Source organism: Coffea eugenioides, chromosome 11 (assembly GCF_003713205.1).
Source record: "Coffea eugenioides isolate CCC68of chromosome 11, Ceug_1.0, whole genome shotgun sequence".
In the NCBI taxonomy this organism is placed as follows: Eukaryota; Viridiplantae; Streptophyta; class Magnoliopsida; order Gentianales; family Rubiaceae; genus Coffea; species Coffea eugenioides.
The window spans coordinates 44,561,079-44,586,234 of record NC_040045.1 but is presented as its reverse complement, the minus strand read 5'-3'; the positions used below and the strand labels follow the sequence as shown (position 1 = coordinate 44,586,234).

At 38.6% G+C, this 25,156-nt stretch overlaps 3 protein-coding genes across 5 annotated transcripts; 1 reads left to right on the top strand and 2 right to left on the bottom strand.

Annotated features, from left to right (window-relative positions):
- Positions 1-26: 26 nt before the first annotated feature.
- On the top strand, positions 27-5,341 carry LOC113751700 (DEAD-box ATP-dependent RNA helicase 22). Of its 3 annotated transcripts, XM_027295806.1 has the most exons (9): positions 27-575; positions 912-1,199; positions 1,378-1,500; positions 1,584-2,023; positions 2,877-3,201; positions 4,112-4,264; positions 4,559-4,610; positions 4,929-4,982; positions 5,124-5,341. In XM_027295806.1, exons 1-8 carry the CDS (start codon positions 252-254, stop codon positions 4,970-4,972), a joined length of 1,749 nt encoding a protein of 582 aa, XP_027151607.1. In that variant the 5' UTR covers positions 27-251; the 3' UTR covers positions 4,973-4,982; positions 5,124-5,341. The 3 variants fall into 3 exon arrangements, with proteins under 3 accessions (XP_027151607.1, XP_027151608.1, XP_027151606.1); XM_027295807.1 differs by having other exon boundaries at positions 4,112-4,261; positions 4,929-5,341; XM_027295805.1 differs by having other exon boundaries at positions 4,929-5,341.
- Positions 5,342-5,495: 154 nt separating this feature from the next.
- On the bottom strand, positions 5,496-7,608 carry LOC113751701 (UDP-glycosyltransferase 74B1). The gene is made up of 2 exons (XM_027295808.1): positions 6,560-7,608; positions 5,496-6,391 (listed from the first exon to the last, which is right to left on the bottom strand). Exons 1-2 carry the CDS (start codon positions 7,196-7,198, stop codon positions 5,624-5,626), a joined length of 1,407 nt encoding a protein of 468 aa, XP_027151609.1. The 5' UTR covers positions 7,199-7,608; the 3' UTR covers positions 5,496-5,623.
- A 5,205-nt stretch (positions 7,609-12,813) lies between these two features.
- LOC113752685 lies at positions 12,814-14,246 on the bottom strand. Its single transcript, XM_027296767.1, has 2 exons — positions 13,375-14,246; positions 12,814-13,309 (listed from the first exon to the last, which is right to left on the bottom strand). The coding sequence occupies exons 1-2, from the start codon at positions 14,244-14,246 to the stop codon at positions 12,814-12,816; spliced, it is 1,368 nt and encodes a 455-aa protein (XP_027152568.1).
- Between the last annotated feature and the right edge of the window lie 10,910 nt (positions 14,247-25,156).

Here is a 25,156-nt window from a genome sequence, read left to right as displayed (position 1 = left end):
AGCCCTAATGAAATTGTCATTTCATCCCGAAGGGATGAAGGCGTGAAACTCCACCAATTGAGACCACGTTTTTAACTTTAACTCGGCGCACGAAGAAGACCAAGAGAAAAGGATTAGAAATTTGGACATCAGTTTAAAACCCTGCATAAACCCTCAACAAACAAACTCAAGTCTTATTTGCACATCAGGCCAGAGCAATCACAGTTCAATTGCAAAAACTAGAAAACAAAGGGAAAAAAGATCATAACTTGATGATTTTGCAGCATTCAATTTCATTTCCAATGCTTCACATATGCAGATTTTCATCATCGTCTTCTTCTCTATCCCCTAATCTTATCCTGCCTCTAAAGCATTCTTTTCTCCGATCTCGCTTATCTTTTTCAATCACACCATGCAGCTTTAAAACTAGATCATTGGGAACAGCCGCCGCCGGTGTTGCCACCGCTGCTGGTAATAAAAGTGGAAGTGAGACATTCTTTGCAGAAGAAAATGTTTCATGGGCTTCTCTGGGTGTTTCTGATTTAGTTGCTCGAGCTCTATCTGATATTGGTTTGCACAGACCCTCCCTAGTTCAGGTACACGAATTACCGAGTTGATATATTTTTGCCTTTTTCTACTTGTTATTACTCGGGATTTCTTTGAAATGATAAAAAGATTTAAACTTCACGTGGGTTTCGTTCTTTCCTGTTTTTTTTTTTTTTTGTGAAATTCTTTTGTGAACTCTTGTTGTACTTTTAGTGCTATTCAGGTTAATTATTTGATTTTTTTCCCATTTTTATTGATGATTCTTTTCTTGAATTTTATGACACAATAGTTAAACCATTATGCAACGAGAGAATAGTTCATCATTATTTCGTACTGTTTAGATTTGTTAGATAAAGTAGGATACTTATGCATTATCTGCAATTCAGGCCGCTTGCATCCCGAGAATACTTTCGGGAGCTGACACAGTGGTTGCAGCAGAGACTGGTAGTGGGAAAACCCATGGATATCTAGTTCCTTTATTCGATATGTTATGCAGGACCTCTGATGATTCAGTGGAATCTTTGTCTGATCGAGAATTGGGCAAACGCTATCCTCAATCTCTTGTTCTTTGTCCAAATGTCATGTTGTGTGGACAAATTGTCCAGATGGCAAACAATCTGCGTAAAGAAAATGAAGAACCTCTGCTTAGGGTTGCAGCTGTATGTGGGCATCAGGTACATAATTCTTCTTATTTTTCTCCTGGAATGAATAAGTGCCTGTAACAAGTATTCATGTCTCTGTTACCAGCGGGATTCTAGACCATATTTGGTATATTACTGCTGATATCTATGCTGCTCAATATAGTTTTCAATCATAATGCAACAAAGATTATCTATTGTATATCTGATGCAGGGTTGGCCAGTTCATGAACCAGATATAATAGTTTCAACACCAGTTGCGCTTCTCAATTACCTTTATGCAGTTGATCTAGAGAGATGCAGGCGCTCTAACTTCATACGTGGTGTGAAATATGTTGTAAGTTAATGTGTCCCTGATTAATTTTATTTTTGAACTTGTTGCCTTTTCTAATATCATTTGCTTCTTTAAATGATGTGTAGGTTTTTGATGAAGCAGACATGCTTCTTTGTGGGGGCTTCCAGAACCAAGTCATCCGTCTCATACACATGCTTCGCTTTGATGAAAAGCAGTTGTCTCGCATGAAGAGTTTAGAAAATGAGAACACTGTGGGCTTAAGTGATAAGGGTCACATTGAAGCTAGTATAAATGAGCGTATAGATATGGATGGAGATTTTATTTTGGAAAATGATGAACGTTCTGAGAGTGATGATGCTGCTGAAACCTTGGAAACTGAAGATCATAATGCGCAAAGGAAAGACTGGAGAAGGGTTAGGAAAACATATGAGCGGAGTAAGCAGTACATTTTTGTTGCAGCAACTCTTCCTATGAATGGAAAAAAAACTGCAGGAGAAGTATTGAAACGGATGTATCCAGAAGCCAGCTGGGTTACAGGAAATTACGTCCATCGCCACAACCCCAGGTGTGCTAATTAATTGTTTCTTACCATCTATATATTTGTTGTCTTTCTTTTTTATTTTTAGTTTTGGTTGCGTATTGACTGTTTAGCAATAATTGGTAATGCTGATTTTGTGCAGAACACCACGTACCCATCTTTTCTTTTTCTCTTTTATAATTTTAATATTGATTTAGATACTTTCTTAAAAGCGTACTGGAACATTATCAGAGTTTTGATGGAAAGTTACCATAGGACAGTAAAAATGTCTTCAATCATAAATCTGTAGAGGCTTTACAAGTTGACCGATTAAAAAACTGAGGTGTCACAATGCAGTGGAAGCGGGGGAAGTATGCAAATTTGGTGTTGCTTGTCAAATCAGTTTACTGGATTAAGTCAGATTCGAAAAGGAAATTTAAGGTAACCTGGGAAGAAGGAGAACATAACTTGTATCATCCTTGTGATTTCCTTCACACTGTTTCACTTCACTGACAGAGTCTCAATCCATATCTTGGGTTCAGGTTTTCCATAGATTAATTGCTGCTGGTGATTGATCATGCCACATGCCTATGATGGACAACTTTTATGCAAATGGTTAAGGAAGTAGAAAGACCAACACCTATAACATATAGTCTTCTGTTAAGGAAGTAGAAAGAAATCTCCCAATTTTGTGGAGACAGTTTAAGAATTCTAGCAACAATATGTAATTATTTCACTATTCCTGCAATGGTTATCTTTTTGAGAGCTATGGTTCTAGGCATGAAGAAAATGAGGATCTGCTGAGAATAGTTTGGCCATGCTTACTGTTATGGCTTAACTCATTTAGGTTGCACTGATATATGTATATTTCTTTTCTCACATGTTTCCTCCTATGCTTTAGGTTGGAGCAGAAATGGATTGAAGTGACAGCTGACACACAGGTAGATGCTCTCATAAGTGCTGTCAACCATGGTTACAATTCTGGATTGAATTCTTCATCTGGGATTGTCCGAACAATTGTGTTTGCCAATACTGTTGAGGCTGTTGAAGCTGTGTCTAAGATCTTGACTGGAGCTGGAATTGAATGTTTTCGTTACCATAGTGATAGCTCGTTGGATGAGCGCACGAGAAATTTATTGGATTTCCAGCAGAAAGGTGGTGTTTTTGTGTGTACAGATGCTGCTGCACGTGGTCTAGATGTGCCTAATATTTCACATGTTATTCAGGTACTTCATCCCTTCTAAGGTTTGCTATTTTTCGTCTAGTTACTTTACATTGACAAGTTCAATATGGGATGCATGAAGTATTCAGTCAATTGTTCACTAGTGCATTTGCCAACTAAGAAAGTCAGTCTCCTTATAATCATATAAACTGGAAATTATATGATCAGACAAAGGAAAAAAGCAGAAAAGAGGGAAAACGCAAAAGATTGTCATATAGATCATGGTGTACTGTGGAGAAATAGGAAGGAGTTTACTTTGGGTGTACCAGAACCATCCCAATCTGTTGCTAAGATTTCCAGTTCCTGAATATGTACGTGAGCTTCCTGCGGAGTTAAATACTGATACTTTGGGTTAGATGCAGTGCACGTACTAAGCAGTATGGTCCACTTTTGGCTTACCCAATACATTAGTGCTCTTGCTTTCTTTCTTTTATGCCTGAATTTTGTTCAAACTTTTGGAGCAGAGGCAGGGGTAACCTATGTTTGCTAATGTGGTTTTGTGGAAACCTAGCTGGATGGAAGAAGCACAGTCTGGATTATTCATTTCCCCTTCCTCCTATACCCATGGGCCTACAAAGAATTGTTTGAAAGATTTGAAGTACATGCTGAATTATGTCTTAAGACTAAAAATTTTCCACGAGCAATTGATCATAAGAGACTCTTTTACTATTTGTCTTCTTGAAAAATAGTATTAGAGGTCTCAAAGAATGTTACATTTTCTTTATTGTAAGATCCGAAAGTACATATATTTTGGTGCAATACATGCAAAAGAAAGAAAGAACAGACATGGTGATACTAGATTGATTCTTAATGCTTTCAATTCTTTCTTCCTTTATTTATTCTTGTAGCAACTTGTACGAAGCCAAGTATACTTTTTCTGAAGTCCAACTGTGCTTGTTTCTATTTTGTTTTAGGCTGAATTTGCTACATCTGCTGTCGATTTCCTCCATAGAGTTGGTCGCACAGCAAGAGCAGGTCAACCTGGCCTTGTTACAAGCCTGTATACAGAAGCAAACCGTGATCTTGTCTCTGCAATTCGCCAAGCTGAAAAACAGGGTCTACCTGTGGTAATATTTGATACTTCTGAAGAAAAACTGCATGTTTGGTTTCATTAAGCCTTGTTGCTGAATTTATTGTTTCCACGTCTTTACTCTGATTGCGATAGAAATGATGTCTAATTTGGTAAGTCTGTTTGCAATTGAAAGGTATGTCTTTTTAAGGTTGTGGCCCTGTTAAACTATGCTAGAACTATTTTTATCTTGGGATCAGATTTTGTTAGTCATGTACGCATTCTCCTCAGAAAAATGATGTTACTTTGATACACCTTCTCAAGATATCATAATACTCTTGCATAACTGCAGGAGAAGGCTTTCAGCAGAAAAAGGAGCTTTCGCAACAAGCTCAAGAAGAGCGGTAAGCTTTTATGTAGTCTCTCTTTTGGTTCTGAAGCTAAGGTTATGTTGACTTCAACGCTTCAGTTGATGCAAATCATCACTATATGTACCAAATTCTTTGGAATTGGGAAGATTCTACAGTTCTAGAATTCGCATGTGCTAGTCTATACGCATCTTCATTCTTCCCTTCTTGGTAGGTTTCAAGAAAAACCAGTGATAAGCATACTCTTGTTAAACATTCTTGTAAATACAGCTTACAGTTTGAATGAAACCTATAATTTATAAAATTTACTGTTGGTTATATATCTGAACAATCTTTTCTTTCCTTCCTTGGTAGGTTTGAGGAAAACCAGCGTGCATACCGTTCTGGAAAAATCGTAACATGAAACAGGTTTCAGCAGCATATTATGAGTTTGCATTCACGTGTTATAGGTTTAATTTAATTGTGCATATTTTTTTTTTTTTTGGGGTGTAAAATGGCTATAGAGCAATGACAAACATACTGAATCAGTGTCCTCTTCATATTATGTAGTATGAGCATTGAGTGGGTCATTGATGCTTTAGGTTAGTCCCAAAGCTACGTCAGGTGGCTGATATAAATCTTTGCACAGCACTGTTATGCTGGTTGTTAGTGGTTCTTTTCACTGAAGAGGCACAGTGGTGAAGCAGGGCTAGTGCTGCTTGTCATAATTTTTGTGTATTATTATATTCATGGCCCTCCTTGTTTTATGCAAGCTGGGAATTAAAGTATCTCCAATTCTCCATCTTTATAATCAAACGAAACAAGATGGCTGATCTTCAGTATTATAATAAGTTGAGGGGTATCCATGGAGAAAACAATGGCTATTGTATAGTCTCAAAACACCATCAAATTGGTAAGAAATATAAGACAGTGAGGAAGAAATTGCAATGCTGGAAGGTTGATGAATCTTATATTAGAGAAGAACCTTACAATCCATCGACAAAGCAATTCATCCTTCTCTCAAGAACCTTAAATTAGCGAAGAACCTTACAATCCATCGACAGAGCAATTCATCCTTCTCTCAAGAAGTGGTCATTCCAGGTTCCTTCTCTGCCCTTGGCATCCATTAAATGCTTCACAAATTCGTTGATAGACTTGTCTGAGCTTCCTTTCTCCCCAACTGCTGCTCTGGCCATTTCCTTCCATAGCCCAGCATTTCTCCTAATCTCACGACTTCTTTCTCCTTCCATCACTTGCTTCAGACAAAATAGAAGCTCTTCTCTTCTTACAATTCCAAATTCATTTTCCTTGGCTCTAACACCTACACGCCATATGTCCTCAATAAACTTGGCATCTGGCATCTGATCAGACCATTGTGGCATTCCCACCATTGGCACCCCAAGGCTCAGCCCTTCAAGTGTTGAGTTCCATCCACAATGTGTGACGAAGCAACCAATGGATGGGTGAGCTAACATTTCTAGCTGATTACACCATGACACTACTAGACCCTTTCCTGCTGTAGGGTCCATGAATCTATCGGGAAATTTACTACGTTCTGACTCTCTCACAACCCAAAGGAAATTGAAATCACCACCTTTCAGTGCCCATGCTATCTCTTCCATCTGTTTGGCTGATAGAGATACCATGCTTCCAAAAGAAATGTACACCACTGACTTCTGCGGCTTCATTTTGAGCCATCTGATGCAGTGTTCACTGAGTGGTTTCCATAGACTAGCTCCATATCCCCCGTCTCCCTCAATTCTACCATCCAGGTAAGCAGATGGAACCATTGGTCCTATCAGCTTTGCCGGCCAGAGCTCTGATACACTTTTTGCCGCCTAGAAAAGAAAAGAAAAAAAAGAGAGTAAATTCAGCAAAATATTTCTGTATATAAGCAACTAAACCAAATTAAATTCAGAAAAATTAACACCTCAATTCCATGTAAAATACATGGTCACTCTTAAAAAACCCACTAACTCAGAAATGTAGATGACATGCTGCCTTACCTCGCCCTCTAGTTCTTCAAAGCTGTTATTAAATATCCAATCAGCCTTTTCCAAATTCGAGTACTGACTCATTTTCATTGCTAAGTAAGCAGGGTAGCTTTCTGGTGCCTTGATGAAGCTTGGCATATCAGGAGAGTTTAAGGCAGGCAAGCCGGGCAACTGCAAGGGCACATCTTCCTGTTTTACCGGCAAAGCAAGGGAACCGTGGTGTATGTGACAGAAAATGGCGCAAACAGCTACTGAGTTAGTGAAGAATGATGCACCATAAATTCCATGTTGCCTAGCCACATCAAGAGCCCATGGTAGAAACGAGTCATAGACTACGCAAGTGATGGGAGAGCCAGAGTTCTGGTACTTGGAAATGATTTGTGATAGAGTTCTGGAGCCATTTTCTCTGAAACCCTTGATGTAGACATCTTCCTTCTGCGCTTGAGCAAAACCACCGTCATCGAATCCATCGGAGATGGGCTCAACTGCAATGTTCGCTGCATGAACGGACTTGACCGTGTAGCGAGTGGTGGCAAATGTAGCTTTAACACCTTTAGAGGCGAGTCGTTTGGCAAACTGGAGTAGAGGGTTAATGTGGCCTTGGCTTGGGTATGGGACTACCACCACGTGGGGATGATGTGTTGCTTCCATTTCTGATTTCTCTCCTCTGCTCTGTGCTTGCTTGATACTATATAGTATATGTTTCTATTTGCTCGTGTGCCGCTGCCTGGAGGGATCAGTAGTACTATTTATAGTGGAAGGGAAAGATAAAATCAAATCTTCAAAATAAGCAGTCATAAAACTTTTACATATAACCTAAGCAACTGAATTGTGTTGCTCCTTGTTTTAGTGCAAACTTCTTGATCGAATCAGCATTATGATGCGGTCATTCTTGCGTTTGCATCAGTGACGCAATCTCTCGAGGATTTTTGTGCCTACCAGAAGAGACATGCCTTGCCGTCTGGAACAACATAGTTGATCGGTGGTGTTTTTGTGTACTTTTCTATATTTGCCGCTCAAATTGGACTGCTCTTTATCTCAATTGCCCCGGGCCCCGGGTGGGGCTGAGGTAGCTGCCCCTTGCTTGTCAATTGTCATACATGGAATGATGTAAAATTAAAAAGCAAACCGTGTCTAATCAGTAATGAAGATATTTCTAGTGTGTGGTGAAAGGGAAAGAGCCAGCTCAGAATCGGTTGCGGCTCAAATTGAACCGAATCATGTGGCGCAGATCAAGCGAATCATTGGCTGTAAGCACAAGGAAAGCATATAGGTCGGTATGTGGGCACAGAGCATGATGATATAAAGTAAAGCTCATGAGAATTAATTTAGATTTGATTAAACGAAGTCCAAGAATTTATTGAGGTTAGCTAGTTTGACAATTTAGCACAAGGATTGTGGTTTCGAATTACAGATAAAATGTCAAAGACGATTAAGACGGGATGGTTGTCAAGATGAAAATTAAGACGAAAGGGTTAGGTCCGTGTAACTGGTGAGGCTAGCTTACTTGTCAAACTTATAGCGGATAGACAAGGACTTTAAGGGCAGGTTTGGTAACAATTTTCCGCCCATGCCCATTGATCAAATTTTCTGAATGCAATTTAAAAACAGAAGAATTGGATTGCCCATCTCGTGTCGGCTGGCCAATTCTGTTTTAGCATGTGTTGTACCGCTCAGTCAGATATCGTCATTCAATGAATCAGCATATTTTAACGTGATTGTGCAATACAAGTCCCATGTTGTGGAAGATGACCGGCCATGCGGAGTTGTTTGCGGCGAAAGTGACGTTGCCTTTCCAGTTTTTGATGGAATTGCCGCCCCACATACTCCATTCTTGCGGCATTGCGGCCAAAAAATGCAACCTGTCCTTGTATCTCATGATTTCCTCGCAGATGGCGTTTTCGTTCAAAAATGTGAAAAGCATTTGGGGGTTGAGTAACGTAACTCTTGGACTGTTGGCCGTACCAAGAATTTGAAGTCTCGGTGGGTTGAGAGTCTAAGGGTTGATAATTATTACCTAATTATGGTTGTCACCTAATTATGGTTGTCACTTTAAGCGATTTTTTCGATCATCCATAACAAAAAATAAAAACTTTCAAAATTTAACAAAACAATGTTTTTCATACCTTAAGATTCTTGCTATCACCAAAATTATAAGAAAAATTAACCCAACTGAAATTTCTTTATATTTGATTCCTTTTATTTATCAAGTACATAAATTAGAAAAAAAATTCCTAGTATTGGATCCCTTTTTAGATGCCAAATTATATTTTCTTTTTTACATTTCAAATTATGGTTAATTTAGTTTGTAAACGGTTTAATTATTTCTCATGTCGAAATCCTTTAATTTATCAATTGCATTGCATATGATTTCTTTTATTTGTCAAGTATATAAAATTTAAAAAAAATGCACCTAATATTGGCTCTATTTTTTAGATGGCAAATTAATTAACTTTTTTACAATCCAAATTTTGGTTAATATAGTTAGCAATCTTTTAACTCTTTTCCTTCACATATATGTGTAATTATCCTAAATTATAAGGGTAATAGAATCATTTAGCCATTTATGATGTAAGCGTTGGATCCCACATGATTGACAAGGAAGATAAGTGAGTTTTTAAAACTTTAGGGGATGGGATCAAAATTGTTAGAAATCTCGAGAGAGGTTTTTGAAATTATCCCATTAACTAAAGTTACTTTGGATGCTCATAATCATCATATCTTAGCTCGTATATCATCTCCCAAGAACTTATAAATGCTGTTGAAAAATGCTAATATTATTGCCCGACAATAGGATAGTCAATAATATAATCCATGTATTATATGAGAGCTCACCAATCGGTTCAATCAAAACTCAACTCGAGGTCGAGTCGTGTATAGTGATACTTAGCTCATCAGTTTGTCAAGTCGATTTGAATATATATATATATATATATATATTAGTTTTTTATTTTTTATAGTGAATTTATATGTATGTTCCTAATAGTATTTTTATTATGTATTAAAGGAAAATGTATATTTTATTATTTTTAAAAATATAAAATTATTATTTTTTTGCACTCGAGTTTGAATTTTATATTGATAAAACTGAAACTCAATTAGGCCAAAACTGGATTCATTTGCAACCTTAAAATCTTGACCTCTCCTTATCATATGGCCCGAAAACCAACAATATAGCATCTGATGGGCCTTGTGATGGGGCTTTACTTGATATTGTCAATTCGTTCCTTCCTGGGCTTCGATAGCCTGTAATATGGCCTTTCTCGTAGTTTTTATGTCTGATGGGGGCTGATAAGATTTGGGCTGTTAATATGAGACCAAAGCCCATATCTATTTTAAAAGTCAGATTTTTTTTTTTTTTTTTTTTTTTTTGTATAAATTGGGAAGCTGATGCTTCATCATCATGCTTGACTGTTGAGGCGCACAATTGACGGTCATTCAGTAGTTGGAAAGTCTCAGAAAAATCGCCTTTCAAAGATCATGAAGGGAAGTTAGACAAGCGTCCCTAAATCGAGTTTCAAAGTGCCTCTGAATGATCAGAAAGTATTCTAAAGACAGAGCAGAAAGCCAAGGAGGAAGGGGAAATTGCAATTTGCACCAGACTGAATGGAGGTGAAAGCAGAAAAGTGAAGGCAAAATAAGCAGTACTAGTATTAAACAGAAGCTGGACAGCATCAAACATTAACACAAAGTGCTGAACAACAGGGCCATATTTAATTTTAGCGTCACAAACAAGAAGCAAGAAAAGGCAGGGTAGTCCACCGAACTAACCAGAGCTGCCACGATGATGGCACAAACGATAGTGAGGATGGAACATAGGTTAATTTATATCAAGGACACTTGATCCTGTTGCCGTGGGTGGTCATGTCGGTGTAACACTTGCCGCACATTTCTCTGTTCCCTGCGGTGCCAGGAGGCACGCATTTGCACCTTAGGCAGCAAGTTCCACAAGCTCTGCTGCACAGGTTTGGTCTCGAGTGTAAACTACATCTCACCTTGCACAGTCCTCTGCAGTCTGCAACAAAATTTCAATTATATTTCAGTAGTATACCAAATATGCAATGGATTAGTTTCAACAATTTATGTTTTTCTTGAATCTTTTTTTTTTTTTTTCCTGGGGTGGCCGGGATTTAACGGAGAAGCATACCCATTAACGGTAGAAGCCTTCTATTAGCTCCTCTCGTCACCTTATAAAAAAAAAGAAGAAGAAGAAGAGAGAGACATCATAATCGTGCAATTATATGACTGTATACAGGGATTCTAGTCTAAGTTTTAAGCGTGAATTATGAAATTAGAGAAGCAAGAATTTGGCGTTGAGAGATGACACTGCAGTCGTACCATTGCTTGGGGGTTCTCAGTTTCAACATCGGACGACACCTGCCACACAATATATAAGCATTTTAGTATAGCAAAATGTGTACATATTGTATTAACAAGAGGCTGCTAGAAAGCAAGAGGGGCTTCTTTTACCAGAGCAAGGTAGATGACCAAAAAGAAGCGCCACAAGAAAGAGAGAGCGTGGAGCCATTGTGCTAGAGCCTAGAGGGCTCTGGAGGGTGGCGGCTGGGTAACTCCGAACTATCTGAGTTGTTTGTAGTATTACTTTGGTGAGGCTACGTTTTTATAGGCGTTTCATACAGTTAATCAATGGATATTGATGATGAAAGATGATTACTTAATCAATTGCTTTGCTTGCTCAGTTAAAGTTCCAAAGTAGAAGAAGCTAATGCCTTGTGCCTTGTATACAAGCAATTCATCTAACCATTCCAAGAATTTCACAATAAACGTGTTTACTGTCAGTGGATTACAATCTTTTGCCCCGATCAATCCTTTTTGACAATATGACAATTAATGCTATTAGTACTATATTTCTACTAGTTACTAGTACTTTTCTTAGTTCTCAGTACGTACTAGCGCTCTAACTTGTTCTTTTGTCAGCATGTTGCCTATCTCCCTACAAACATGCTGTGCCTGTTCGAGGCCAATGCAATGCATTGAGTGATTCCATCGCCAACATGAAGCTTGGCTGAACGCAAGATTACAAAAGAAAGAGTGGGAGAGATAATCCATTATCCACTGCCCAATGCCCATAATTTACATTGATTGAATATGGTCACTACTTAAAAATTATCAATTTTTTTTCCAAGGAATCTCATATTTTGGATAGACAAAAATTGTACTCCATCTCGTTTTTTAATCTTTTCTCATCCAATGTCTCCTCCTTTTGCATTCATTACTCAAGTGTCTCAGAGAAGTAGCAACTCGGTGATGTTTAGGTACTTTTAAGACTTTGTACGTAAAAAGCGCAGATGAGAAAAGCTCCAAAGAGCCAGCTATCATCCTGTTGGAAGGATGACGGATGAGTGGAATACAACCGAGAAGAAAGAAGAAAGAAGAAAGAAGAAGATCAGAGAGTTAGGCGGGTCAGTCTTTAAGTCAGTGATGGTTGTCAGGAGTCGGCGGTATGGATGTTTCCGTCTACTCTTTGCACTGAGTTATTAGTAACGGGTGGTGACAATATTGCCACAGGCACCTCTCCCATCCGAGGCAATGAATTCATGATCACCATAACCTCTGATTTTTTTTTCTTTCTGGATTAATCACAAAATTCTCTCTAATATTTGGTCAGTTATTTCTATCACTTTTATCCCCTTAACCGGTAGTCAAAGTAAACTTTTTGTAATGACGGTGCCAGTTAAAATAGAAAGGATAATAATAATGTTATATGTAAAAAATAATGAACAAACAAAAATGCCCAGGGGTTTGGGTCCATTACTTTTTTATTTCCAAAAACACCCTTCCTCATGAAGGGAATGTTTCCACTACTACTCGTGTGATGTGCAATTAGCATTGAATATTAAGAAGAAATATTGGTCAATTTGGCAAGTTAACCCTGACCAAATTCTGAGCTTAGTCAATTGTGATGTAACTGCTGCTGGTGCAACTAAGCAAAATCCATGTTCATTACCAATTAAAAGCATTCAAACTCAAGGATAAACATACGAAAATCAGCATTGGAGCATTTTCATTGCTTCAGCGAAGATAAAATTTTGAAAAAACGGGGCAGATAGCATAAATTTTGCTCGACTTATTTGTGCTATAACAAATATGGCAGAAAAAAAAATATGGCAGAAACTTTTCCATTCAGAAAGTGAGCTTTAATTTACGCAGATGTAAGTCACCCAATCCTATGATATCTCTCCTTGAGGATGAGACCCATCACCAGAATCAACTTACTACAAAAATTGCCTAAGATATTAGGCAGATTATAAAACCACCAATTTGGCTGGTGGAGATAATATTGGTTCCAAGTCCCTGGCACGATTCCTAGCAGCTTCCTGGGCAGCAATTACCTCCTCGGAAGGCGGTGATAATGGGTTGTCGAAAAATATATCTAGCCATGGATTGCGAGGGTCAACAGTTATCCTCTCGAGTGATCCTGCACCGGCCTCATTCAAATGTTTAACAAACTCAACCTCACCCTCTCCTCCATTCCAGCCCAAAAGTTCCACCTCCTTGAGGCATCCATACTTGCTCCTCTCCGCCACCTGCCGATGCCCTGACTCTATGGCAGCCTCGTCCCACCACATCATTTGAGGATTGCGCTTCCTTGCTTCACAATCTATTTTATACCGGAGCACCAATTTATGCAAACAAGGTGATGCACAGAGAAATGAAACAGTAAAAAACAGGCTGTCTGATACCATGAATCTTAATTCCAGATGGCGAAGATTCGGAAATTTTGCAAATTCATCAAATGCTCTATAAGGAAATAGGTATGGTTCACGAGACACCATGAGATCCAGATTGAGAATCAACGTCTGTACCTGCTGTAAGATAAGAAAAGGACGCCTTTGAATCTGTAAGATACACTATGTCGAAGGTAATCACCAACTCCAAGGGAAACTGAAGAAAGTTGGGGAACATCTTGGAAGCGCATGTTGGTAGAGTGCAGTGCTCCAAGCTCATATTTTCCTTGATGGGTAAAAGAAACAAGATTCCGGGCTGCTGCTACCTCAATACGATCCAACCGAATACACCTTCTGATCTCCAAATGCTTCAACCTAAGCGGCCGACCGCCGCCACCACCCAAAATGCTCAGATTATGTAGAGATGGTGCACCAGCAATCGACAAATCCTCCAGCAGCGGACAGTCGGATAAAAGATTCAGCACGTCTTGTTCAGCAATGTTTACAGCTTTCAGTCGCAGAGAAGCTAGCACCTTAAAGTCGTAACCAGCACCCGACTTGGGGAAGTTGTAAACGTCATCCAAACCCTTAATCGGTTTGTAGGTCTTACCGCACGCGAGCATGGATGATAAGTCCAACTCGAGCCTGTGAACCTTCCTGGCTGCTGCAAACTCCATCCATCGGTCGATACTGGCGGATTCATCTGCTCCCAGATCAAAACACACCCTGAATTGTTCAATCATTGGGCCTTGATGTGAAACCACCACTTCATTCACCCAGTCTACATATTTCCTCTGTTCAACATCAAACCTCTTTTCATGAGCCCGAAGAAGCACTCTGGTCTCCACGTCATCAAAGTCCAAACAACCCCCGTAAGACTTCCATAGATTGTGAAACCGGCGGGATACAGCACTTGTCCTTGCAGCCTCTTTCATTGACAAGTTTGAAAATATATCCATCATAATTGTATCCGGCAAGGTACTCGTCAGATCCAAAACCATCTCCTCCATTCGCCTTCAAATTGATACTCTGGCGGCAGACCTAATCTCCTTAAATGCGTCACAATCCGATTCTGTTTCAACTTTCAATTCAATCAGACTTGAAACAGTTGCAGCAGTGCGACGCAGTCAAACTAGCTGGTCCATGTTTTTAACCCTAATATCCATTTTGGACCGACACCGACGCGACAAAATGCTTTGGGCGTCCATCCGCTGTCGGCCCACTCCCAGACAATTACTATATGTATATATTACGATAACTATTTCTTTTTCCAAATAATCTCCAACCTAAACAACACACTTAAATATTATTATTATAAACGTGATCTGAATGCTGAATGAACCGGTTTGAAATTGAAAGCACTTAATCGAAGTATCAATTTGGTGCTGCCCAGAGAGAAATGAAAGGGCAGATGAAGTACCATGCATTCAAGGGAGAAAATTGGTGGGCACAGGAAATTGATCAAAGGAATAACCATGCAGATATATATATATATATATACACACACACACAAGGCCAACACACTTGAACTCTTCTATTTGAACAAAATAGTATTTAAATAAACGTAGAGGGTATCAGTTCAAGATTGGATCATGTTGGTAAATCACTAAATTTTTGCATTTTTCGTCTCAACATGACATAAAAGAAAGTGAAAATGTTACCTTTTTATCATTTTTGTTAAAAAAAGTGAAAATGTTTGTTGCTATATATATATATGTATTGATAATTAATTTCTTTAAATGGCAGAGTACGTGTTTTCCCATTTTGTTTCACACTCGTATAAACAACTAACAGAACCAAATAAAGACAAAAGCGGAAAAGACAAACATGCGCAGCTATATATATATATATATATATATGGATTTTGTGTGTGTGTGTGTGTGTGAGAGAGAGAGAGAGAGATCTCCTTGATTCCCTTCGCTCTGGCCTCTTTCATTGTTCTGGGTATTAATTAAATTTCCAGCAGCAAGGATACCTTAGTTCAATTTCCAGTATACGTCAAACGAACACTAGTAGGTCGCTACCAATATATAGAGAAATATGGAAGAACTGGGCAATGGCATTATTGATCTAAATGAACCATTCAAAGCACAACTGAGAAGTTTGGCAGATGGATTTGCTGAAATGAGTCTGCTTGACCAAGAGAACATAGCTGCGATGGGAGTGATCGGGGGACTCCGACTTTGGCTGTTCACCGCCCCCTTGCATCATCCAGAACGATTGGCCCGCCAGATTGAATTGAATGTGAGGCAACGACTGTTCAACCGCAGATTGATGACGGCAGAAATTATCCGGCGAGACGTGAACCGCATGCTCGGTGATCTCTTCCATGATTTCATTAGCACCGGCTTGATGGCGGCGACGCCACCTGCAATATATTGTGAGACTATCCAAGACGTTGAAGCCGTCCAGATACTTCTCCAACACATTGCCGATTGGTTTTGGAATTACATTCCCCTGATTGCTGTGGATCATGTGACCAACCCTACTGCTGATATGGTTGCAGACTACGCTGCAGCGCACCAGTTCTATGTTCTGCACTTGTTTTAGTTTGATGATGCATGTCTCTGCTTTACAATCCTCTGCATTGATGTTATGGTAATTAGAACTGCTGCTGCTGCTACTGATTAGGTGAAAGGCTAGCTAGCTATATATTACATGGTGATTGGTTTGCATGGTTATAGATTAGGATCATATATGATAGATGATCAGTTGAAGATTTGGGAAGAAATGAAGGAGGAACCTTACCAAAAAATAAATAAATTTCTTTTATTCTACTAGTTTGTTGCTTTGGTTTTAATATCCCGGTTTCTTCTGTTGTAACGTGTGTGTACATATATTTTACTGTTCGTTTTACCAATCTTCTTTACTTTGTGAAACTATAATGTTATACTAATAGCTTGATATATATAGACGAAACAAAGAAGAATGTGAGTAAGAGAGAGCGAAGCATTAAAATAAATGGGAGCATATTATTGCACTATATGTGGTGTTATACGGCACATACACTCTCTCTATATATATATATATATATATATATAGACGAAACAAAGAAGAATGTGAGTAAGAGAGAGCGAAGCATTAAAATAAATGGGAGCATATTATTGCTCAGGGCGGAGTGCATGTTTTTGGCAGTTTGTCAGCAAAAACGGAAAAGATATATAGTACTACTACCATAACCGAGATTCCACGTGGCTAAAGAATGAGCTTACCCAACTTATTTTATTCTACTGCTACTATTAATCCATAACTAACTAACTAACAGAGCCAGAAAACCAAATAAAGAATGTGATAAAACTTATATATATATATATATTATATAGCAAGTGTACAAAGAAGGAGGGCGTGCTGTATCATCTCCCTCCTCTGTTAATTCTCTGTGAAGAAAGGTTGAGAAGTTAATGGCAGGAAATCCCTATATCTGACCGCCGCTGGATCCACAAATCACAGCCCGTTTGAGAACGAAGTCGAGTTGAGAGTGAATTAGCTGTTCTGCAACAGAAGTTGGGCCAGGGTTCGATGGAGGAAGAAACGCTCCGCCAAAACTTGGGAGCTGAGCAAAACTGTTTGTTTAATTGGGTTTTAAACTCGCCTTTGGCGTCGAAGTTCCCGCCGTATGCCATACACTGTAAGAGTATCGAACAGATCGATGCCGTCCATATTGTGAGGACCCGCATTGCAATCTGGCCTCAACGTTATGTTTTCAGGATTGCCGTCGGTTGGCTCGTTGGATTAACCGCATATCCAATTTCCCGTACTGCTTTGCTTGTGAGAGTGTGCAAGAGATTGGCGCACTGTGTACTGGCCTGAAGATTATGTTTTCAGGGTTACTCTCCTCCCTCCTCCTCCTCATGCAACTTTTCGACATCTCCGCTTAGATGTTGTAGTCCTACCTCTTTGATTCCCGGTCTGCTGCTATTACTATATTAGTCTAATGTGTGTCCTTAGTACGTAGTTCTTACGAGACACTGCGACTCATCTCATGCATGTCAATGAGTATTTTTACGTACGAACTAATTAGAGAAATATATTGGGTTAACTAGGCGATTGAGTATGGAATATTCTGCACATCATATATCATCATGATGCTGAGTTGATTCGATCTACATCTTTACTTAGTTTCGGGGGTAGATGGATATTTTTGGACTGTTTTTTGCTCAATCTTTTATGTTTTCCATTTCGTTTCAGGGATGTTGTTATTTTGTTTGCTTTGGTACGTATTGCGTTGAGATCTTCATTCCACCGTAGTAATGAATTCCTATTTCTTTTCTTTTTCCAGCCTCTCTCTTATATGATATTTTCCTTATAATTGCGAAAACTAAAATGGCATTGATTACCTTGACGAATCTTCTTAATTTTAACAGATACGAAGTTGGGATCCAAAAAAAATAAAAATACAATGCAATAACTTTTGGATTTTTTTGCACCACTTAAATAATTTCACAATATTTGTGGTCTGCACTCCTTTCCAAACTCAATTTAAAATTTTCAAAAAAAAAAAAAAAAAGATTGTTGCTCATATATGAAGATATATTGTGCAGTTGCTCATGATGACTCAGGAGGATCTCATTCATAAAATGCGTTCTCCTACTACTATATTTTCATAGACGAAATACATCTCAAGCTAAAAAAAAAAAAAAACCAAATTCATATGGTAACTCAGCTGCTACGCTCTGAGGCTCCACAAAATAATTTGAATCAGCTTTTATTAGGAGCGCGCGTAAAAGAAAGAATGTAGTGTGTTAATATACAACCAAACATGAAATGAAATAAACAATCGAGACTCCACGTGGGCCCCACCTACAACCTCCGAACTACAAATCTACAGAATATGCGCGTTTGGAATGCAAATTTTTAAAGAATATGCGCGTTTGAATATTACGTTTTGACATATTTTTTAATTATTTTTTTATTTCACATATATCAAATTATTACAATAATTTTTCTATAAAAAATTGACAAAAATACAATCCAAACAAATTCTGTATTTTTATTCTACTGCTCCCTACTGTTAGACCATGCAGCATAACTAACTAACAGAACCAAAAAAGACAGAAGCGAAAAAAAGAACTGCAAAACCCAAAAATAAATAAATACTCGGGTATACCTATACAACACAGTAAAACAGCAACTAGCTCTCTCTCTCTCTCTGTACTAGACTACTAGCAAAGGCATGCAAGCATTATCATTCATCTCCTTCGTTTAGACTCTGTTAGTATCAGTATATAGCATTAGCATGCAGTAGATTTCTCTGTGAAGTGAAGAAATGTAACTTTTGGGAATATGGCGGAGTACATCTATCGACTGCATCCAGAAGACAGAATCGATTTGTTAGCTCTGAGGAATGGAGAGAATCAGCTGAGCGAGGCCGAAATCGCGTGTGATGAGATCATACAAGACATTCGGAGACGAGAGCTGTGGTTGAGCAACAAACCTTGGGATCATCCTCTACGAGATCAAGTTCTGAATAATTTGTCTTCGCTGCGAAATAACTTGAACTACAATTCCATCGATATCCAAACGCTCCATCAAGACGTGCAACTTCGGCGTTATAATTTGTATCATTGGGTTAACCACACATCCAATTTACGGCAGAATTTCCCGTATTGCTTTCGCTGTGAGACTATCCAGGAGATTGATGCCGTCCACACTCTGATGAACCGCATTGTTGTCTGGCCGGGGGGTTGTGTTTTCAGGATTGGTATCAGCAGGTCCGGTCTCCATCCTCCTCCTCCTCCTGTGACCTTTGACGACCTCCTTGATCACGCTCATCGTCTCAACTTCGAAATTGTAACCCTGCCTTAAACTTTTGATTTCTAGTTCCAGCAGCACATTACTCGCTCATTTCCATTATTACTGCTCAGGAGCTGGTACTGGTACCGTTACGTACGAACTAGAGAAATATTAGGCGATTGAGTATATGGAATTTTAAGCATATTATATATCATGCATGATGCTGTGTTAGTTTAATCTAGATCCTTAGTTAGTTTTGGGAAGAAAAGGAGAAAAAAAAATGGTGCGTAGATTTTTTTTTTTTTTTTTAACCGGTGAGCTGTTTTTTTTCGTTCTTTATTTTTTCCATTTCGCTTTAGGGGAATTGTTCGCTTGTTTGGTTTGGTACATGCATGTTAAGGTCTTCATTCTGCCATAGCAATGAATTCAACTTCTTTACTTACTAGTATTTCTTTTCTTTTTTCTAAGTTTCTATATTATTCTACTTTCTCTGTATGCGTATATATGTATGAAGTGGGGATCACACTTAGACTAGCCCAATGTAATTTTCAGCATGAAATTTCTCCTACTGTACAGCATTTTTCGCTTCTTTCACTAAGCATTAAGCTGCCTGCCAATTAATTGGAGAGGATATTTACTGTGAATCAACAAAAATGGACTTATGATTCAACAACATCCTGACATGGTCTCTGGTACAATTTTTTTTTTTTTTTCAAAAAACATTTTTAGAATGCATGTCATATTGTAATTAGGATTTCGGAGAAACACATGACAAAAAGAAAGTGAAAAGGGTTGCAGCAAAGTACAAAAGCAGAAAAGACAAACATGCACACACATATACAGATGTAGATGAGGCCGTCTTTCTTGTTTTTTGCTATCAATTGCATGCAGCAGAGATACCTACTTTGAATTCCCATCATCAAAAGACTGCTAGTGATGTACAGAGAAGTGTGGAAGCTGGTCAATCAGCATTTGCCACTGTTAGTTCAAGTGTCGCAATTCCTTTTTTTTTTTTATTTTTTTATTGTACAACCATTTTGTTGCTTTAGTCTTAATATCTCAATTTCTGCCGTCGTATTGGCAAATCTTCTTTACTTTGTGAAATTAATGATGATAATAACTTGACACGGCATCTTTTGTGTTAAAGTTCAAACCTCCACAGCAACTTATATCTACATTTGCGAAGTCGCTCATGTTTTTACTAGCAAAGTATTACATCTTTCTTTCTTTTTTTTTTGGGCAAAGTAAAATAGTACATCATCATGAAATTTGCTAGGATTTTTTTTACTACTACAATTGCAAGATGTAAAATTTGTGCAAACTAAAGATGATCAAGATTTAAGTGAAGCCAAGGACTATATCTAAGACTCAATTTAATTGGTTTTCTAAAATCACGTTATTATTTTCATAAAATTGCTATGTATCTGCCAATTTGATATTGTAACCTAATTCCATAACTAACTAGTAACGACCCTGGAGGAAAAGGACAAAAACGAAAAAGGACAAAAAGACGTACTCAATCAAGGCTATTAAGCAAGTGGCATTTGCGTGCTTTTATATATCTCCCTCTCCTCTCCTTCCTCTTCTTCTGCTGTAGACTGCCTGCAGTAGTATGAAGCACATAGCAGGCGGGCAATAGATTTCCCGGTGAAGTGAAGAATTTAGGCTGAGAAATTAATTAATATGGCGGCGCAGTGCATCGATCGACTGGAACCGCGAATCACGAACGCTTTAATAGCTTTGAGGAATGGAGAAAATAATCTGAGGAATTTGGAAATCCGGCGTAATCAGACAAGAGAAGAGATCGAGAGCCTACAGTTGTGGTTGAACAACAACCCTTTGGATCATCCAGACCGAGTTGAAATTCAGAATGCTTTAGCTTCTCTGCAGCAGAGCTTCACCCAGGTTTGCAACGATCACGAGATGATCCGCAAAAACGTGAACGTTCTGCGTTACGATTTGCATAACTGGGTCGTGAACTCATCCGATTTATGGCAGAATTTTCCGTTTTCCTTTCGCTGTGAGACTGTCGAAGACATTGATGCCATCCATACTCTGAGGAGCGGCATAGTAGCCTGGCCCGATGGTTGTGTTTTCAGGGTTGCTCTCAGGTTGGGGAATCGCTATCGTCCTCATCCTCCTGTACCTTTCGAAGATCTCAGTCGTCACGCTCGAACTCTCAACTTAGAAGTTCTAACGATGGATTTCTAGTCTGCTGCTAGCTACTGCGTACTGATCATGTCTATTAATATTACTGCTGATCAGGAGCTGGTACGTACGAACTAAGAGAAATGTTGGGTTAATTAGGCGATCGTCTATGGAATATTCTGCGCATCATATATCATCATGATGCTGAGTTGATTCAATCATTAGGCGATCTTTATGTTTTCCATTTCGTTTTAGCGGTATTGTTGGTTCGTTTGCTTTTTTAGTACGTGTTTAAGCTCTTCATTCTGCCGTATTAATAAATTCAACTTCTTTACTTTCTTTCAAGTATTTCTTTTCTTTTCTTTTTCCAACCTTTTTCTTACATAATTCGCCTTATACTAATTATGAAACTTAAAATGGTAGTATTAATTACCTTGATGAATCTTTTTTTAAATTTGATACATATGAAGCGGGGATCATGCACGTTTACACCAACCAAATGTTAGTTTTTCAGCACGAAGTTTCTCCTATATGAATATAAATGGACATATTAGGTGTGTAGAGGAGCATGCTTTGGTACATCCAATCTTAATAAGAAATAAACCAATTAATTTCATGGTAGCTTAATTGTTACATACGGAGACGGAGGTTGCAGATGAAATTTAAATGTAATCAGGATTTAGAGGAGGGTATAGATTTTTACTAGCTACTATTTAACAACTTAACCGTGAAAGCGAGTATCCGTATCTATTAAACCAACATCAATTATCGAGATTCATTCCACCATAACTGACTAACGGCCCCAAAAAGACAAAAAGCCAGAAAGGACAATATATATATATATATATATATGTAGATATATACATCTCTCTCTCTCTCTCTTTCTCTGGCCTATGCAAGAAGCAGCTGAGTAAGCAGGGCACGCATTTTATCTCCCTCTTCTGCTGCGGACTGTAGATTGTAGATTTCTGCGTGAAGTGAAGAAATGCTGAGAAATATGGAAGATATTGAAGGCATGGCACCGCCGCTGCAGCCACTTCTAAGAGAGAGTTTGTTACTTCACAGAATTGGAGGGTATCACCAGAGGGATTTTGAAAGCTTCAACACTCGGACGAGAAAAGTGATTGGGCTGCTGCAATCGTGGTTGAACAACCACCCTTCCGATCATCCAAACCGAGATGCGTATGAGAACGCCTTAGCTGTTAATCAACAGGAATTGAACCTGGGTTCCACCATGGAAGAAAATCTCCGTCAAGGCTTGCAAGCTCAGGGTGACATTCTGCGTAATTTGATCATCAACTCCTATTCCTATTTGGTGCAGAATCCCCCGACTTCAATACATTGTCGGACTCCCCGAGACGTTGAAGCCGTCCATACTCTGACCCGCATAGGCATCTGGCCTGAAGATCAGGTTGTTAAGGTGGCTGTCGAATGCAGTGCCTTTAATCCTATACCTCCTCAATATCTTGCTAATTACGCCATAACTCTCAACTTAGAAGTTCAACCCTTTACTATTGCTTTCTAGTTGCTGCTATCTAGCTAGCTCGTATTATAGAAAAACCATAAATGGAAAGCTAGATCTTTAGTTTATTTTTGGGAAGAAAGGAACGAGAGAGAAGGGGGGGGGGGGGGGGTGTATTTGGGACTGGTTTTGTTCCATCTTTATGTTTTCCACTTTGTCTTCCAATGCTGCTCGTTTGCTTTGGTGTTAATGGCTGCATTTCCATTTTCTTTCTCTCTTTCTTTCTTTTTTTTCGAATCTTGATGAATCTTCTTTTAATTATATTATACCCCATTTGTGTACATGTTATATATTGAGGTGGGATCAAATTTCGACTAGCCAAAGAATAATTTTAAGGAGGGTAGTTTTTCAGCACGCAATTTCTCGTAGTGTAGGCTGTAGACGCCATCAAGAAGTTTCTTCTCCACTTTCATTAAGCACTACAATTTGGTAAGCTGGGTGCCAAATAATTACACGCGACACGTAATGTGAACCAACACAAATTGTATATTTGTAGGGTGCAAAACCTACACATTTTAAAAATAATACATAATTTTTTAAAAAATAAAATGTACCGCAGAAAATTCAACAAAATTTCATTTTTCTGTTACTTTTTATTTTTTAAATCTATTGTAATTTTTTTTTACCCTGTTAGTAACTAATGGAATTTAAGAAATGAAAAAATTGACATGAGATGTTTGTCTACAAAAGATGACAACATAATCAAAAGTGTGAGACGTATATAATATCTATTGTGAGATTCATTTAACTGAACCAAGCCAATTACTACACCTAAGATTCAATCCAAATGGTTTTCTAAAATCACGCGCTTTTTTCAATCAAAAGTCATTTTTCTTTCTATTTTCTAGAATATGAAAGACTATTTACTGATCATGGCCAAATTATTTGCAGGAGAGGAGAGTCAAAGTACGTAAATACAAAAGGATAGAAACTTATTGCTCAAGGCGTAAAGCATGTATTTGTCTGTTATGCCAGGAATAGAAAGATAGTCGTACCATCTGAAACTATCCGATCCATTCATCATTCTTATGACATCAGGAGAAAAGGCGCTTTTGTTGGGAGCCGCAACAAAATTTTCACTTTGCAGACTCTTCCGTCAACCTTTCTACCTCTCTATGTTGATGCCAATTTGACTAGATATTCTATCTTCGAGATCGTTTTCTTTTCTGTCGGAAAAAAAAAAGATTTGTTTTCTTTCATGGTGTGTTCAATTTTATATAAATATGTTCTAGTGTTTATTTGTCTGTGCTTAGCTTTCTCAGGTCAATTAACAATTTTTTTATTTTTTATTTTTTTTAAAAAAAGAAGTTTCTAGATGATGTTTAGTAGTACGTATCAATATATAACCGGGACTCCTTATGGCCCCACATATCTAAAATTCTGTTACCAAAACTAACTATCAGAGCGGAAAAAGACAAAAAGCGAAAAAGGACAAGAATTACACAGCTTCCTGCATGAATACAAATCCTGCATGTCTCCAACGGAGCATGCAAATGCAATGCATTTTTTTTTTTTATCTCCCTCTTCTCTCTCTCTTCTTCTGCTGTAGCCTGTAGAGTTTAGTTAGTTTACCTATATGGTAGTCTACAGCGAGCAAGAGCATTAGCGGGTGGTGGATTTCTGTGTGAAGAAATTAGGTTGAGAAATATGGCAGATGCGGTGTGGCCACCGCTGGATCCATACCTCAGAGAGAGCTTGTTACTTTACAGAAGTGGATTCCAGCAGCTGAGGGCTCTTGCAGCCCACAACAATCTGGCGAGCGATGTGATTTAGGTGCTGCAGTGGTGGGCGAACAAGGGCGATTTGGATGTTTCACAACAAGGTCGAGTTGGTGATATTTTAGCTCTGTTTGAAGGGGACTTGATCGTGAATGCCTACGCTCATGAAAGTCTCGGGACGTCAGCGTCGCAATCTGCATAATTGGGTTATGAAGTCCCCGCTGGTGCAGAATCCCAGGCTGGCAATCCTTTGTAGGACTACGCGAGACGTTGACGCCGTCCAGACGCTGAGCCTCCTTGGCAACTGGCCCCAACCTCCTCGTCATCTCTTCAAGGTTGGTATCGACTGGAGGCTCCATAATAATGATCCTGCACCTCCTCGACGTCTTGCTGATTACGCTATGTCTCTCAACTGCGAAGTCTACAATATTTGGTAATCTTTTACTACTACTTTGCCTCTAGCTAGTGCTATTACTCTATGCTACGGCGTACTAGCTGTTGTTGTGAAGATATCCTAGTCAGGAGCTGATCATGTCTAGTAATATCACTGCTCAGGAGCTGGTACGTGCGAACTAGGAGAAATATATTGGGTTACTTAGCTAGGCGATTGGGTATGGAATATGTGTTATGCATGTCATATGTCATGATGCTGAGTTGATTCAATCTAGATCTTTGCTCCTTTTTTTTTTTAAAAAAAAAAGAACAATCCATATTTTTACTTGGTTATGGGAATAAATGAAATAAAAAGTAGTAGTATATGGGTATTTAATTTGGAATGCCTTTGTTCAGTCTTCTACGG

Excerpts from the sequence above, each read along its gene's own strand:
- LOC113751700 (XM_027295806.1), top strand. The coding sequence starts at position 252 with ATGATTTTGCAGCATTCAATTTCATTTCCAATGCTTCACATATGCAGA. Across the intron at positions 2,024-2,876 it reads GTCCATCGCCACAACCCCAG|GTTGGAGCAGAAATGGATTG; the intron begins GTGTGCTAATTA and ends CCTATGCTTTAG. Across the intron at positions 3,202-4,111 it reads ATATTTCACATGTTATTCAG|GCTGAATTTGCTACATCTGC; the intron begins GTACTTCATCCC and ends ATTTTGTTTTAG.
- LOC113751701 (XM_027295808.1), bottom strand. The coding sequence starts at position 7,198 with ATGGAAGCAACACATCATCCCCACGTGGTGGTAGTCCCATACCCAAGC. Across the intron at positions 6,392-6,559 it reads TTGAAGAACTAGAGGGCGAG|GCGGCAAAAAGTGTATCAGA; the intron begins GTAAGGCAGCAT and ends TTTCTTTTCTAG.
- LOC113752685 (XM_027296767.1), bottom strand. The coding sequence starts at position 14,246 with ATGGAGGAGATGGTTTTGGATCTGACGAGTACCTTGCCGGATACAATT. Across the intron at positions 13,310-13,374 it reads CTTTTCTTATCTTACAGCAG|AGCATTTGATGAATTTGCAA; the intron begins GTACAGACGTTG and ends ATTTCCTTATAG.